The sequence below is a fragment of the Neopelma chrysocephalum genome, unplaced genomic scaffold (assembly GCF_003984885.1).
Source record: "Neopelma chrysocephalum unplaced genomic scaffold, ASM398488v2 Primary Assembly neopelma1_25, whole genome shotgun sequence".
Lineage (NCBI taxonomy): Eukaryota > Metazoa > Chordata > Aves > Passeriformes > Pipridae > Neopelma > Neopelma chrysocephalum.
Window position 1 is genome coordinate 40,567,588 of NW_020897694.1, and position 17,500 is coordinate 40,585,087.

At 39.7% G+C, this 17,500-nt stretch overlaps 1 protein-coding gene across 7 annotated transcripts in view; it reads right to left on the minus strand.

The window, feature by feature from the left end:
- Positions 1 to 17,500, minus strand: part of MCF2L (MCF.2 cell line derived transforming sequence like) — a 162,921-nt gene that overhangs the window by 120,719 nt on the left and 24,702 nt on the right. Inside the window, exon 1 of one of the 7 annotated variants that reach the window (XM_027675060.1) lies at positions 7,480 to 7,764. The exons of 5 other annotated variants lie outside the window; for them this stretch is intronic. In XM_027675060.1, coding sequence (XP_027530861.1) covers positions 7,480 to 7,558 — 79 coding nt within the window. In that variant the 5' untranslated portion in view covers positions 7,559 to 7,764. Of the gene's footprint in view, positions 1 to 7,479; positions 7,765 to 17,500 lie in introns of those variants that run through there. One more of the 7 variants, XM_027675064.1, reaches the window with a different exon arrangement.

Sequence of the window (17,500 nt, forward strand, 5' to 3'; positions counted from 1 at the left end):
ATTCTCATCCAAGCTGTATAACCAAACACACCTGTTTTGGTTCCATACCCCATTTTCTCCTTTTTTTATTCCATTGTCAACAATCCTCAAGGTAAGCTGGAAAAATTCCTCCCTCAAACACAAATAAGACTTTTGTTAAAACACAGGCGGGTGACATGAGGTAACCTAAACTGACAGCTAAGTGACATAGGGTAACTTGGAGAGACAACCAACAGCCTAGGACAAAAGACTGACTGAATGCACTTTGTCCAGCCCAGAAGCTAGACACAGGACTGTTTACAGAAAGGCTACAATTTATAGTTTTATCTTTTTAACAACAAAGGTTGCAGCCTGAAGAGTAATTTTTAAAATCAGATATGTGTATTCTCATTATTTTCTATTTATATCAATTATCTTGGTGTTTCATATGCAAAGCCACCCTCCCTTTACATTCAACAGGCGATAGGAAGGAATTGAAAGAAAAGGAAGATATCTTTCTGGATCTACAAGAATTCAGACTATAAAAGAACTAGGACAGTCAACTTCTCAGTGCAAACTTTCTGCCTGCCACATGAAATGCTAAAGACAGAAAGACTTTTAGTAAAACTGTCACTTAGCAAATGCCTCAAGCACATGAAGGGGGACAGCGCTTACACCCCTAAAGTAATAGCACAGGTGGAAAAACAAGAGCTTATCTATCACACAGCAGTGCAGTTCTCAACTTGCCAAAGACCTGTTTGCCCAGATTATCAATTTTAAGAAGGCAGACTGCTGCCAAGCAGCATTACACACCTAAGTCTCCAAAACCTGGCAGTACCATGCTGCACTGTGCTTTATCAGCTTGCCACAATTTGAACACCACATCCTCCTAGAAAGCTGCCTTCCCCTATGTCCTCAAAGGGATTTAACTAACTAAGGCACCATGACACCTGCTCCTACTAAGCTCAAACACCATCAGCCTTCACATGAAGATAAAAACGTTTGGGGATAGCTATCACAAGGCTTCTCCATTTCAGCTTACTCCCATGTTGGAATTCACAGCCAGTTACACCTTTTGTGTAACACCTTTAACATATCTTCATTGCAGCACAGGTTTCATTGTGCCCAACTTCCTGCTGCTTCAGGGAGCCATGTGGGAAGCCCAACAGCCAGCTCCATGCCCCTGGTACATCACAACTCAAAGAGGACTTCCCATCAGTTGTCAAGGAATTTAAAGCATTAGTACAAAAATTCAAAAGCCACAAAAAGAACAGCAGAGACAGACCGGGGATATAACTAATATCCAAGATTGCTGTAGGTGACGGGACCTATTGTCTGAAACTGCCCAGACTGCAGGAAGTCAACCTCCATGATGATGATCCTGTCTCTACCACAGCCCAGGACTGTGTGCTTAGGCTGACTGTTCCACAAGGCTTGAGGCAGCTGCACCCAGTGCTGTTAAAGGCAATGTTAAAGGCTGGACTACCAGGCAGTTTGCCTCAACCACAAAGCTGCATTCCTATGTGTGGTGAGCCAAGAGGCTCATGCTTGAGCTATACAGCTATGGGGATGACTAGAGAGAGGTCAGAATAGCTAACACAGTATTGCAGGCTTAACTCAAGAGACCTACTAGTGATTAATCCACACAAAAGCATCCAAGATCATGCTCTCTGTCTGAAACAAAAGCTGCTATTTAATAGGACAAGACAAAAGAAACAATGGAACTAAATTAAAGTGGCTTTGCCATATATTGTAAAACAGAAGGCCCAAACTTCCAGCTGAAATACATTGTTTCAGATACTGAAAACCTTAAGAAGTTATTGGGCTGTCACACAACAAAATCTCAAGTAGCTCACTTGATGTCCTTCATTAAATGAAAAAGTGAGTGATCTAAACACCTCATGCTCCCTGGCTTTGCTCAGCAGGTCAGCTTAGAGCAAACACCTTGAAGACAAGACAGCCTGTGTTACATATAGACAGCTCTGTGCTGTTCCTTTTCTGCAGAAGTTCCCTGTTATTTGATATGCACGAGGTCATCTTGCAGCTTGGCTCTCTGCAGTTGGAAGTGTGGCAGGCAGCTGCGCCAGGCACTCTTGCCAAGAAAGTATTCTGAGACACCATGATAATAAAAATGCCTCAGAGTAACAGGCTTTTTTCTTCTTTCATATTACTAAGTACATAAGTCCAGGTAGGACGTTTCTGGCTCTGCAAGCTCTAGGTATACATACCCAAAGCTCATAAACTGAACGGGAGACTGACAAATATGCACCCTGCAATCCTCTGAAAAGCCACTCTAAATGGGTGATAATTTACTGTTTAATGCCTATTTTGCCCCCAGTCTGTTGAAAGATATCCGCATAGGGTGAATTTTCCTACTGCAGTTCAGCAACTGCCATTAAAATCAGTGAAAGACTGGGGTAGCTGATATAAGAGAGATCACTGATAGTCCCAAGAAGAAGTGCACATGAATATAATTTTATTTTCTTTGGTATGTAAAAAAGAAACCTTTTAAGAAAGCCATCTTTAAGTGACAATAGCTTGGTTAATAATAAAATTTAATCAACCTTAAGGTTGATCAAAACATTTTTCCTCAGATTCCCAAAAATGCAGCTAGCTCACTTTAAGAAGGATGATTGCCAACTCTGAACCTTACTCCCACTAATTTCACTAGTTCCCTCTGTTTCAATATTAAAATAAAGATGTTGATTTAGACCAGAATAGACTAAGAAATGGATGCCATGCAGGTGGTCACAGAAGCCACGACACTGCACGTTCATAGAAAACATGAGCAATACAGTCCTACCTGCTTAATTGTTCAACTGCAGCTCCGACCCTTATTTTTCAAATTTTAAACCTTATGTCAGGAAGACTATGCCTACTTTATACTCTAATGTCAGGAAGACCATGCCTACTTTATACTCTCTGGGCTGGAATATCAGAAGCATCTTTCACAGTTCAGCTCAACATGGGTGCAGGAAAACTGAAAGGAAGGGACAGCAAGTTAATATCAAGCAGAGGCATCCCCCACTACCAATAAATTTCACCTGGGTACAGCGGATGTGCTAACAACCTGCAGATTTTCAGAGCTCTCACATGGATCTCTTCAACTCTACCAGCTATGTAAAAAGTTGCCACGTAGTAAATTAATGCTGTTCACGCTCAGGCCTGCCTGCCAAATTAACACGCGCACAGAGAGTATTCTGCCATGTGCAGAAAAGATTTTTTTGGGTTCCCAAACTGGAAAATCATGTGAACCAGGGACAGATGCTACAAGGGAATGAAAGAGCAGGCAAGCTTGCAAGAGTATAGGAATGGGGAAGACACACAGAACAGGTCCTTCCAGCTGCATACAACTTTATAATACCCCTTCAATGGGCCTGGGGGTGTTCCTGTTTCTCCTTGCAATAAGCCAACTCATCCCAGCGACGCTGGGTACTTGGAGATGGGTATGCGAGTCCATTCCTCCTACATTTGTACCTAATTTGTCAAGACAGGTGAGCCAGCCTTCAAAACTTCAAAAGCCTGCCTGTCAAGAACACAAAGCCAGGGAAATGAAATGTAAAGTTTTGGCCCAAATTGTGAATAAGGCAGAAAATCTGGACCTACTGAAAACTGACTGAAGCTGAAATGGCTACGGGATGTTACATGTACTTAAAATACTAGCACTGCGTACATATTTACTGAGGAACTACACACATGGTTTCCTTCTTTGATTTGCAGATGTTTCTTCTTTTTGCAGAGTGTTAAAATTTTGTTTGAGGAGAGGAAACAGATGCTAGTTGTAATAGTGGCATCTTTCCAAGATGGAAAGAAACCATTAGTGGGGATTCCATGGGATTAAGGATGGGAATGTGAAATCTGTATTGCCTGTTTGCACGAATTAGACAACACCATCAGCACAAGGCTTCCTAGTGCTGATGCAAATGTAGAGTAGTGACTGACATTAAGAGCTGGTGCCTTAACACTGTTTCTGTGTCAGTCAGACCAAATGGAGTCCTAAGCAGAAATCGCACAGCAGACAGCAATATGGACAATGCATGAGGTCCCAGGCCAGAACTATTTATTATCTGGTGCTTCAACCTCTGTTCTGCAGGGAGAACACAATCATAAATTTACGGAAAAGGGCTGAATTTAACATAGCGACAAAACTCAAAAAGAAGACAAGTAAAAACTATGGCCAAATGAACAGAAAATGTCATTATCAATCAAAACAATAAACATGGACAAAACCAGAATATTTTTTAAGTATCAATAATAATTTCACAGTTTTTCTGAAATAAACCCACAATTCTAATGGAAAATAAAAAAACCCACAACTTAAAGAATGTTTCTAAATCACTTCTCCCTTGTTTTATCGATTTATATGAAAACAGCAACAGCAATTAATCTGGTCATCCGAGTCTAGGAGGCAATTTGATAGTAGTGAAGTGAATGGGAGAACTGAGAAGCACATATGGGAAAAAATAAAAGAAGATGCCATAGGAACACCTTTTATAGTTGTTGAAAAGGGCAGGGTGCAACATTATTTTGAACTGTGGAGCAGGAGTCAGAGCAGGAATATGAAGAGGATGATAAGGTTAAACTAGAGAGCATCTTTACGATCTTGATAATGAAATATGTCCAGAAGCAGAAAAGAACTTATCTGCAAGGTGTTGGAGGAGGATAAGGTGAAGGTAAGGATAAGGTGAGGAAGATGAGAAATAAGCAATCAAAGCTTTGCCCGAGAAAGCTGCCAAGGTTTGTGAAATGTGGCAGAGGAAGGCCGGGATACTGTGAGAGGATCACACATTCATGAGACAGTAAGGAGTAGGAGATCAGTAATTTACCACAGGGGCTGAGAACGTGAGTAAATCAGAATTTAGTCAGAGCAGAGGGAGCAGAAAGACCACTAAGGAAAGTGCTGGTGCGGCAGTGAGGGATGAGTAGCCCAGAAAGGTCGTGTGAGTGCCAGACTAACACAGGGGACTTGCTAGTGGGAGAGCAGCCAGAGGCGGAAAGGCTGTTGTGGTAGAACAGCAAAAGATTACAGACACACCCAGACTCACCATACCTCACCTCAAGCACTGCTAGGTTAGGAATTGAGCTAGCTACTCCAGGCTTCCTGGCCCCCTGTCCCTGTCAAGGGAAAGACCAGTGCACCTCAGAAGGTGGAAGGACTTCCCTTCTTAAAGTGCCCCCTTCCCTCTGTTCAACGCATATGGATTTTGGAGAATTCCTCTTCTGACTTAGAAGCTTAAAACTACCTGGGATGAATCTCAGCCTGCCTGTGGTATCATTCAGAAAAAAACCAAACGAACAAACAAACAAACACAAAAACTCCAAACCAAGCTAAGGAAGAGGAATAGTCTTTTTTTTTAACCTAGGATCCTACAAAGGAAAAAATCCCTTGATGCCTGAAGGTGGACAGCTGCACCATGGGACAGCCAGGGGAACCTTTGCATTTCAATCACTCGTGAGCAGGGAGCTATTGAAAAATGGGCTTGGAAAAAGTCTGCATATGATCTTGGGCTGTTAAGGAAACCTCTGCTTACAAAAGGTTTTTGAGTGAACAGAAAGACAGCTGTGAAGCCAGACAGGAGCTAATTTGACCCAAGGACAGGGTACAGCCCAAGAATGGGAGACAGCAACAGAGAAAGGGTCTAAGCAACCTGAAAGCAACAAGGGGGGTGGAAAAAAGGGAAAAAGGAAACTTAAAACAGTCACCTATAAATACAACCACTGGCTGTAGGAAAGCATTGCCTTTGGCCTGGGAATACCCGCACAGGGATTATAGAGGGGAAGAAAGAGAAAGAGAAGGGGGAGGAGAGGGACCAGCTAAACCACATGAACATGAAATTGGTTGTGAAGTAACAGCTGCTTTTTTTTTTTTGAAAAATATGCAAGTTTAACAAGCTAAATACCAGCACACGGGCAGAGGCTGCTAGCAAGTGTGAAAACAGCAGTTTGGAGCTGCTGCTGGCTTACATGAAGGTCACAGTGTACCTGCAGCTGCACAGCTGAGAGACAGGCGGTGTCACAGGCAAACCAGCCAGCCTGCTCCCACTCTGGAGGATCCTTCTCCTTCAATTCAGGAAGAAAAGGCTCCCACATTCCCAACAAATTCTACCATATATTCTTAAAATTTATCTTGCCTAAGAAAAACAAAAGCAACAATTTTAAGGGAGTGAAAAAAGTAATATACAGATTATTAAAGTAAACAGCAAAAGATAGTATGCCCTAGCAAATATCAGAGTGGCTTTCTTCTTAAACATTCAGAAAATCAAAACAGGCAATGAAACAAATATCCAGACATTTAATAAAGATATGTTTTGAAAACAGAAAGATAATTAATAGGAAAAGCAAAGAAGAAGAAAATAGTATGTATGGTGACCTTTACTTGTAATTTAATGCTTGTTCTCATCAGATTAAATCTTACTTCCTTCCCGCCTCTCCAAAAAAATGTTACTAAGAAGGTAAAATACCTACTTTCCCTGTCCAGGAAAACAGATACAGCTGATCTGTTCATTCCACATTTGTCATTTAATCTATCTGTTCATCAGACTACAGCATCGGCCATCTTGCTAATTATCTCCTTCCAACACACAGAAATTGAAAAAGATGAAAAAGTCACCCATAGGAAACAGAGGACTAGGAAAATAGAAAGATAAATTCCAACTTCTGATACTGCAATGAATAATATTCTCAAACCACTGGTTTGCCTCAGATGACAAGAAGATACAAGACTTCTGTAATATGTCAACCAACTAAGAATAAAGGGCAAACCAAATAGTTTCTAAGGATGCAAAACCCACATCTCTTGTCTTTCCAGGTAACTTCTTATTCTGAAATACATTTACATCTCTGTATGAGCAATAGTCAGAAAAACACTCCCAGATCTAATTACAGATCATCTTACTGTACACTGCTTCTTAGTTCTAGTTTTGAACACACAAGCATTTATATTTTCAAAAAATTATGAAAATCTCTCAGAAATTGTAATAATGTTTCTACAGTGCTAAAACCATTTTAGCAAATGTGCTGCAATTTTTAATCTATACAGATGTAAAACTACCTTTACCATGATTAATTCACACAACTCTCCATTTTAATGAAAGTACAATTTAGATCCACCCTAAATACTGGTTTGCAATGCCTTACAGTTAGCTGAGCTTTTCACTGCTTCCTATTAGACCCGTTCTGCTAGAGAAATCTGTAATTTCTCCAACTTAGGTACAGCCGAGTCAGATAGAAAAAGGAATCAAGACCCATTTAGAGTATTTGAATGGGCTAACAGTTACCCAAAACTACTCAGGACAGTCTTCTAAAGCATGCCTCAGGAGTATCCAAGCACTAAAAATGTTAATTAGTATTAATAGCAACAGAAGTTTAACCTGGTGACAAAAGCTCCCAACGTTTTCTTTCCTATTAATTGCGACCATGCATAAAGAATGCTAGTCAGATTACCAGGATTTTCTGTAAATCCTACAAAATCACTAACAGCATCCACACAACACATTATTTAAGACCAGCAGCTCCTCCTACCAGCGCACTGGGAAACCGCATTTAATCTTTGCATCAATTCTTCCAGGGCCATTTCTTCAATTTTCAGCCAGCATCTCATTCTCAGATAAAACAAAAGAATCCACAGCAAACATGCCCTCCTGCTCCAAGGATGAAGGGAGGCAGAGGGGGGAAAAAACCCCAAACCCGACCACTACAGCAGTGCTTCTCAGCCTTGCATTTCAATTGCTCCGCACGGATCCCCTCGGCACAAAGGGAGGCAGGAGCCCACGTTCCCTGCTGGCAGCGCCTGGGTGAGGCGGGCGCTGCTTGAAGCCAGAGATGTGAATGTTAATGACAGCAAGACCGCTTAAAACTTCTCTCCCCTGCGCTGCGTGAGAGTTTGCCCGCAGTGGAGTCCTCAAACGCCAGAATTAATGTGAAGCGTTGATGAGTCGACCTATCTCCCGCCTCTTCCAAGCTGCAGCGAGCGCTGGGAAGGGCTGCGCTGCATCGAACGGGGAGCAGCCGGAGCTCGCAGAAAGCCCCATCCTCACTCACGCTTACGTGAATGCTAAGGCTCCTCTCTACCTTCTTGCCAGTTTGGTGCCAGGAATGAAAATGCCTTCCCACTGAACACGCCAAGGGCGATTCCGCTCTCACCAGCCCGCATGATGCCTCCACGTTCAGTTTGAAATGGTCATTTTTGAAGGCTGAGGACTTCAAATTTCCTTTTAACACAGCTGTCTTCTGGACTATTTCGAGGGGTTGAACTGCTTAAATGTTGTGCCGCAGCAGTCTTGAAATTTTGCGAAATCCGCATTTCCACAGAAACTGTACCACCTCCTTAGGCAAAGGACTATGAGGGTCAGGATCTATGGACCCCTCAAGGTGTATGGAGTATACACAACAGAACCGCTGCAGCAAGCCTCATAATCAGTAAATTTCCATTTGCTATAGAGGCTACAGTACCACTGGAAAACTTTTAGGGATACAGAAAATCCTACAAGACTGAAAGTAGTACAATGCTATGTGACTGCTCCTCGTAATTGATTTTCAGTGCTTTTATACAGACTGTTTTACAAGTTTCAAACTACGAGGCTTTTAACACTTATGTTTTTAAAGGGGTATCTTGACGCCTACTAAATCTCATTATTGGCATGTTTTTGCTGATGGTCAGCTGCATTCTCCCACTCTTCTAATCATCCTATTGGTTTTATCCACGTCCTCTTATATTTTAGCCATTAAAATAAACAAATAGTTATCCATGGCTAAAAGAAAAAGGGATGTTTTTCTGTATGCTTAAAAGGACTGTACTGTGTTATTTAAGATAAAGATTCTTTTCTACAGATTACATACAGCAGGCAAAAAACAACGGCCTTTCCCAGGAAAGTAAGTGGACAACTATGATGACTTGTTCATAACTCTCAACAATAACATTAGAGAGGGCATGAAGTAAAATTTAAGAGGACCCATCAATGTATCTGGGCTTCCTCCGCCAATAAAATTGATTGAGGTAATTCATTTACTACATTAATTTACATTATTTCTACTGAAATTATGGCAGGCCTACAGCAGCTCCATGTATTATATATGACCAGAGCCATATATGTTTCCATTTCTATATTAATAGAAATGACAAAATGAAGTCTTCACTTAAGCTTTTCCATAACAAAGTATTACCACTGAAAAACAGGATCTGCAGGAACTTTATATGCAAAAAGTATTTTGTTTATCTGACTGCCATTTAAGACTGCATTTTTGCAAAGGAACAAGTGATGTGCAGCAAGACCACATAAGTACCAGGTCAGGCTCTGGTCATTCAGATGGTGAACCAGGAAGAGCAAAGGAAGGAAAAAGGGTGTGCAAGTCTGCAGGTGTATATGGATTACTGAGGCTTGTTTTGAAACAAAGGCTGTGCAATAGAACATCACATGCAAAGACAGCCCAGGGAGAACTCCAGTTGTCAGTCAGTCAATGAGATTTGTTGACTGCAGCAAGTTAAAGACCTAAGACATTTTAGCATATGCAGAACAGCAAAGTTCACTTGTAAAATTACACCATTTCCTGGTGCAGCAGGAAGTGCAGGAGACTTATTCATTCATAAGCACCTACTGCAAGGTAAGATGCTAGTTCAGTCCCAGCTTTCTTTGAATGTCCTGCCTCAATTCAACAGTAATTTCATATTTTCCTTGGAAAATCAGCAGGCTGCTTAAGCCTCCCATATATCATAAGATCCATCTTTCCATGGAGTTTCTCAGTAAAGTAATAAATAACAAGGAAGATATAAATGTAGTGATGAATTTTATCACATCAGCCAATGAAGTCTCAGGATCACGTGCAAAATGAGTGGAGAATCCTAATATGCTAGTTAAACCTGTTACACCAACACTGCCACTTTATATATACTTTCTACACCTTTGAACAAATTCAAAACAAGCAAGGCATGAGCAAAGCATCAAAGTGAAAGGTTTAGTTAGCCAGACTGAAAGTTAGTTTACTTAAGAGTGAGTTATTTGCAATCATGTACTTGTTTAATCATGTTCCTTCACTAAAATCAGGCACCCTTGTCTTCCTAAGAAGCTTTGGCATAGCTTTTCTATCGAATGGAAGAGACAAAGTATTTTCAAGATACTGAACTAAATGTGAGATTTTGATCTCTGAAGGTCTGAAATAGGATCACCCATGTTTTCATAAACAATCTTGAGTCAGAGTAAAGAAACAGACCTTAAACTAATTAAAATCAACTCTTAACGTGAAGAACCAACTGAGCTTTCTTGCAACACGAATCAAACTAATATCTAACCATGAGCTACCTAAGGAATCGAAACAGTCCTGAAAATACAACATTAGTATACTACAGTATTAGGGATGAGCTATTGCAATTTTCACTCTCTTGAAGTTTGTACTTGATCCCCACACATCCGCAGGTCATCATGACAATCATAATCGGGAGTTAAACATGCCGTTTCAGTCCCACACACCTCATGCCAAATTAAAATTTAATAGCAAAAGGACTGGTGTCCAGTTCTAGCACTGAGAGTCTGTAAACACAATAGGAGATGTTGTCATTTTTCAGGTACAATGTGATTTTTTTTTAATGAAAAATTCAAGCAGCTTCTAGAATTCTGATTTTTAACTTCTGCTGATGTATCACCTTTAGCAAAATATCTTCACGAGTCCCAGGCAAGCCCCTACTGCAACAGAGGAATTCATAAAGAAATTTGAGGAAAACACAGTTTTTCAGTTCTGCCTTACATATTTAAAATGCAGTGGAAACATTTTTGTCAAATGGTCTATACTCCTATTTCTTTCAGTGAAACTGCAAAGATAATAACCAAGGAGCAAATGTATTGCAGAATTTAATCAATCGACTTCCATGGCTACATGGATGTAATATATGACCTGATTTGTATTGACTTTTTTCTAAACTTCTATTGGATTTGAAAGCCACAACAGCATTATTTTTTCCTTCAGTACTCTATTATGCTCTGGTTTTGGCTGTGGTCTTCAGCAAATCCTGTTCAACCACAGCAACATCACACATCTCCTGTTTTCAAACAGCTTCACCCAAATAGCATTACCTAGTTTTTCAAGAAATTGTAGCTATTTTGAAAATGTTTCAGAAGTAACACACAGCTGTCCTCTCACGTGGGGAGCCAAACCAGTAACCATTAGCAAATAATCATTTAATGAGTTTTGCTTGAGCAAAATATACTTTCTATAATATACCTAAAGATTTCTCTGCTCACTTTACTTTGATCTCCATTCACTAAATCAGTCATCAGTGAGTTTCAAAATTTATTTATGTGCTGTGTGAAAAACTGTTTTTGTTTAAACTACCTTCCTGAAAGTTTTCTGTGTGCCCCAGTTTGCCTTTTGTGAAGCAGTGGAAAAAAACCCCAGGAAATAAACACACTCTATTCACTTCCCCAACCCATTCATGACTATACAGACCTCCACTGTAGGTGATATTATGTCTCCTCCAATTGCCTGTTTTCCAGACAGAAAATTTCCTACACTAATTAGTTCCTATTTGTACAAAAGCAACCCCATACCTCTGACTGCTTTCACCATTCCTCCACGTACCCTAATTCTACTGTAACAAAGAGAACAAAACTGGACATGGTACTCGAGAAGCGGGCACAGCAAAGATTACAAAATGACACAGGGATTTTGGTTGTTCTTGGTTTCCCTCTCAGCAGTTTGTAGTGCTCTGTTCGCCTTTCGGGCCAACACTGAGTGCTGACGGTGCTACTGCTGTTTTCAGGGCACTACCCACAGTCAGTCAAGGTCTCTCAGTGAGGGGAACAGCTAGAATAGTATTGTCTTTTCTCACAGGTATCACCCTGTTCAAACAATTAATTTCACTTTCTCTACTGATCAGTTACTTAACATGATCAATTTATCATCCAAGTGTTTGCATTCAGCACTGAATTTTACTATTTTGCAGAGATATTTTCACATATTTACAAATTTTAGATTTACATGCTTGCTTTCCATTTCCAGCTCATTTGGGATTATGTTCAATAGCTGGAACCCTTGCAGAAATCCTTGCTTTACTCCACCAGTAACTCCCCTTCCACCCACAGAAAACTCCCCACCTAAAGCAACTCCCCATTTCTTGTTTTTTAATCAATTATTAATCCACAAGAGGGCTTCCAGTTTGACCCATAGGAGCTTAGTTTATCTAAGAGCATAAGAGCATCTGCAGTAGAAGAAAAACTATTTATAGAATACAAAATAGGACTACAAGAAATGAAAACACATACAGGTCTCCCTGCTGCTTTGCATGGGCCCTACCACATCGCTTGTGGCAAAGGGAACAGGCAAGAGCATATGGATGTTTATGCCTGTGCATCCGAATCCTCTGCCAAACATTCCATACTGCTTTCTAGTGATACCACATGGTCAATATCAGGCAGCCAAATCAGCACGCTCTTTTCTGGATGGCCCAAACATCACATGCCACAAAACCACACACTGTGCAAGCAATGAAACTTCAGGCATCCACGTCATTGTCTGAAGACCCTGCAAATATAGCCAGAAAGACTTACCTAAGCTGGGCTCTTGCAGAGAGGGAAGAGACTTATTGAATGTGTATTTCATAAATCTAGGTCCTCACAGGTCCTACAAAAAACTTCCACATACACCCACTGCACAAAAGCAATACTGATCCACAGTCTTAAATAAAAGAGGAAAGAAAAGGGAAACAGGACAGTTGATATGAAAGATCCAAACAGAAAATGCATTTTTAACATTTCAACCTCCTCTTGGCACCAGTTCTTCCTTCATGAAGCAAGGGGATTTTTCCCTTTTATTTCTCTGAATGACTGAGTTCTCTTGGTAATCAGCCCAGTTAGGCTTTATTATGTAAAGCATCTGGGATTTGAAACTGGGATTCATAAGCAGAGATGGCAGTATTCTGTTTTTGGCAACACCTCACTCTTTCACAAGGAGAAAATTGTTCCTAGATTCACAATCTAAAGGAATACACAGAACCTAGCAAATACATGGAGGAAGGAAAAAATAAGTCTTTCCTTCTTAAAAACTTGACACTCAAACACTTATAAAAGGCTAGACTACAGGCAAGGTTCATTCACATAGGAACACAGACTAAAGATGCTTTCAGATGTGCAGGAGCCTTTAACAGAGGAATCCCATCAAAATTATGCCTTGTTTTATTAACATATAAATTTACCAAATCTCCATTAAGTACTCAGTATCTCCTCAACCTCAATACTTTCCTTTGAGAAAGTAAGTGCCGTACAGAAAAAAAAGGTCCTAGCAGCTGTTCTCCATGCTCCCTCACATGGAATGCATGTTAGCTCCACACAGGGACCAGGCCAAGGTGGTAGCCAGACTAAGTACTCAGCAGTAGAGGAAAAGCTTCATCCTCCCCTTCCTTTCCATTTTTGCCCAGGTCCATGGCTGAGAAATAAAGGAAGATGGATGAAATGCAATATAGTTATCTCTTTTTGATGGCCTCTTTCCAATGTAGCCCAGTCCTGCTACAGTCCAGGTCCCAGTACTTGCAGTCTTCTTCCCTAAACACCTTGCCTTCTCCCCTATTACTTGCAATCTAGTCTCTACGTACCAAAAAAAAAAATTAAAAAATAAAAAAAAAAATAAAAAATCAAGATTAGTTCTTAAAGTTTAGCTTAGTTACTAACTCTTCCCTATTTCATTTCTTTCATATCTGTATCTCAGTTTCCCACTAAAGCAGCATTCCTCATACTTCTGTGAAGTTTTGTAGTTAGGCTCTTCAGCCTGAATTAACTTTATATGATTGACCAGATCACAGGTTTCAATACGTCCTAGTGTAACAGGCAGCGTCTTCTTTTTCCCAGCCTCCCTTGCTTGAATGAAATGTCATTGGAATCTCTTCTACGAGTCTTCTGTGTTTCAAAAGAGCATGAAGTTTCTTAGTAACTGCTTCATTCAGTTTTCTTCTTCATCGTCCTTTTTTGCCACATGGGATTAAATAATCACTGCAGAGCCAACAGCCTTGAAAGAGTTTATTTAGTTTAACACCTCCAACTGCCCCTGCTCAGCTGAGAGCTGCTCCAGTCCTTTATCCTTCTCCAGTCTGAGGAGACAAACTATCCAGATGTGCCCACAGCTGCACTCCTCTAAAAGCAGGCATGGCAATAAATGAATGATAATTGCCTTTTGCCAGTGCAGTGCCAAGTAAGACCCTACCTTTCTAAGTTTACTGAAATATCTTTATAGATGAAGGAAGCACTTCCTGTCGGAAGTCAGGAAGATCAAGGACAGAAAGCATAAAGGTGAACAGGGAATGAACTTGCTGCAAACAGAAGTAATATGGAAAGAAATGAAGCATCACTGTTACTTCCTTCATTGGGGCACTTCCACATGTATGTATAGTTAAAGAAAAGGCTAAAAAAGGGAAATTTCTCCAGCCTCTAAAGAAATGAAACCACAGTGCTTTAACCATATATTAAAAAAATTGGATATCAGGGAGATCTGGTTTTAGGGGGTCAGATATTAAAAGGTACCATGATAATTAAATAGATGGTAGAGTATGGATGCAAAGATGTCATAAGTCATATTCTTCTACAGAGTTAGTATTACATTTATAAATGCAGAAATTAAATGGATCCAGAAAACACATCTTTTGTCTTCTGTTTTCAGGGTGACTTTCTTTTCAAAGGAAATGCAGGATGAAGGATCATAAAATTAATTTCTTCCCTCCAAAAGAGTAAATTTATTTTTTTAAAAGTTCAAACCTTTGAGGCCTCCTAAAAACTATTAGACTTTAAATCAAATCATGTGTGTGTGTTCAGATTTGGAGTATTAAAAGTCTAAATTTTATTATATGCCCTACTTTCTAAAAATTCCTGTCTCAAAAGAACAAGCTGTAAACATAAAAGTTCAGCAGGTCTACCATTCAAGAGTCAGGATTTAAAACACTCATGAAATTTCCTTGTAACAAAAAGCGATATTTAACAGCCACTTACAATTGTTAATTTTACATACAATCAGCAATATAAAAAGTATTCAGAATAAAAAACTAGGGTATTTCCAAGACCATTCAACTTGATTACACAGAGTAAAACTGAAGTGCTTCCCCCTGAGCTACAGGCTGACAAGTTTTATCACAGATAAAGGACACAGTAGAAGGATGTCAGCTTTAATTCTGATATTTTTAAAATCACAGAATCATTTAGGTTGGAAAAGATCTTTAAGATCAGAGTCTGACCATTAACCCAGCACTGCCAAGTCCACCACTAAACCGTGTCCTCAAGTGCCACAGCCATGTAGCTTTTAAATACCTCCAGGGATGGAACACAATGTATCTTAAAATTTGATTATCCTTTTCCACTTTTACATCTTTTAAAAAATAGCACTCAGTGGAGTTTTAGGGTGACAGGAAGCTTTTCCCTTTTCCCACCTCTGGCAGATGTGCTGCCCCAATGCTATGTACTGTTCTGCCCTGGATGCTGGCCTCCCTCCCAGACTGCACCTCACGTATTGCTAAAGGACTTGGCTTTCTCTTGATGCCAAACAGGAAAATTTAAGAAGTCTCAAAAATCATCTAGAAATCAGAAAATAATTTCCAGCAACCACAAGGGTATTTCACCTGCAGCCAAAGAGGCTGAATGCAGACTCAATGCTGAATGCAAGATCTCAGCCTTGCTGCACAACACTCACACTCATCACAAGTCCTTCAATCATACCTTTGTGTCTTTCACAATAGAGCTTGAAAACTTGTCTCTGTATATTTTCTTAACAGGCCTATTGCCCCATCTATTTTACTGCACACAATCTTCAGTCAATAACGTAGCATTATTTTCTTATTTGTGTTGATGGATGCTTAATACGGCAGATATTATCAAAAGTGGCAGGAGATTCCAGGTTGTGAGAAAAAAATGCCTCTGAGAAAAATGTTTGGCAGTTACAACTTTTTCATTTCTTGACAAGTGAAAATCACTGTGTCCCATTCACAATTTATTTTTGGGTTTGGGTTGTTTGTTGTTTTTTTTAAATTAGGATATGAAATAGTGAACATTTTCAGATTTGTTTTTTGTTCCATTTAATATTCTTCACAGAATATGGTACTTCTCAAACCAGACAAATTAAATTGATCTTTCCTGGGAGATAGTCTGCATAAAACATCAGTAGGTGAGGGAAAATGACTGCTCTTCAGTTTATAGTTCTCTGCTTCATTATGGTAAAGCTGTTAGAAAGGGAAATGTCACTTAGATTTCTTTACATTGTAGGCCACATCCAAACAATCACTTGACACCTTCTTGAAACAGAAAGATTGAATTTTTGCTTTAATAGGTTTATGGAAATAATGCTGTAAGTTTTCTTGAAGGATGACAGTCCTGAACAATTACTGCTTTGGAAAGAAAAATGTAAGCAAGCATGTATGAGGGTCCTTGTTATTTTGATTACATACTGCCATTTTTTTTCTTATTTTCCCTCTTTCACTCTTACAGTTATTTCTAATCCATAACAAGGATTCTCTTGTCACTGACAAACTTAATGCAATACTGGGTTTTTTTCACTTACTTTAAATGCAGTAAAATGAAGTGCTTTTTGACAAACCATCTATTACACATAAGAGGTTGAATGGGCTTCAATTTCAAATAATTTTTTAAGCTTTATAATGTCCAGATACTTTAAAAAACATCACAACCATGATCAAGAATTGGCTCCATAAATCCACAAAGATTAACGCAGAAGAACAGGCACACAGAGAGACTCATCCCCAGAGTCCAGTACACCATTTCCTATTCCAACTCATGAGGCATGTTTGTTTCTAACCCTATCCAATGCTGTCAGCTCAGCTGCACAGTTATTGGTAACTAATCTCCAGGATGCACCAAGTGGTGCATTGAAGTATCTTCAACACTAGTATTTTCAACAGCTAATTTTTAATCATGCTGTTCTTGTACTATATCTGTTGTCCGTTAAGTCATGTCATGTTTTATAAGATCTAAAGTTTGAAGTGAGATTTCCACAAAATGTCAGGTTTTGCACTCTTGCTATTTCTCAAGCACTTCAAGTTTGTCTCCGCAAAGTTTTGCTCTGAGTTCTCTTTACAAGATCAGTTTCAACAGGCTGAAAACTACTCACTCCTTCAACTGCCAGCTCCCTCCCAGAGCCTCAAAACATCAGTGCTGTCCTCTTCCACACTTCTGCCACATACCCATCTGAGTTTACTCATCAACTGCAACTATGACATCAAGGTTGAACTGCAGCACAGAGCTTTGTCAAAAGCTCAGTAGCTGAATGCCTACTGAAACACGATGTGGTATAACTTGGATGTGCTGATTCCAAGAGTGCAAATTTTGGTTCAGCTCATCAGATATTGTTTATGATAACACTGAAAAAAAATATGATTTAATAAAAAATTCAGAAGTACACAAAAATTTCCAAGACAGTAAAGGAAAAATACATTAATATGTCAGACAAAAACTATAGCGTCTCACAGTACTTCATTGTACATGCTCATATATTTGTCATTGCATACAATGCTTCTGCATGATTATTGTTAGGATGTAGAGCCTGGGAAGGACTTCAAGGAAAGAAA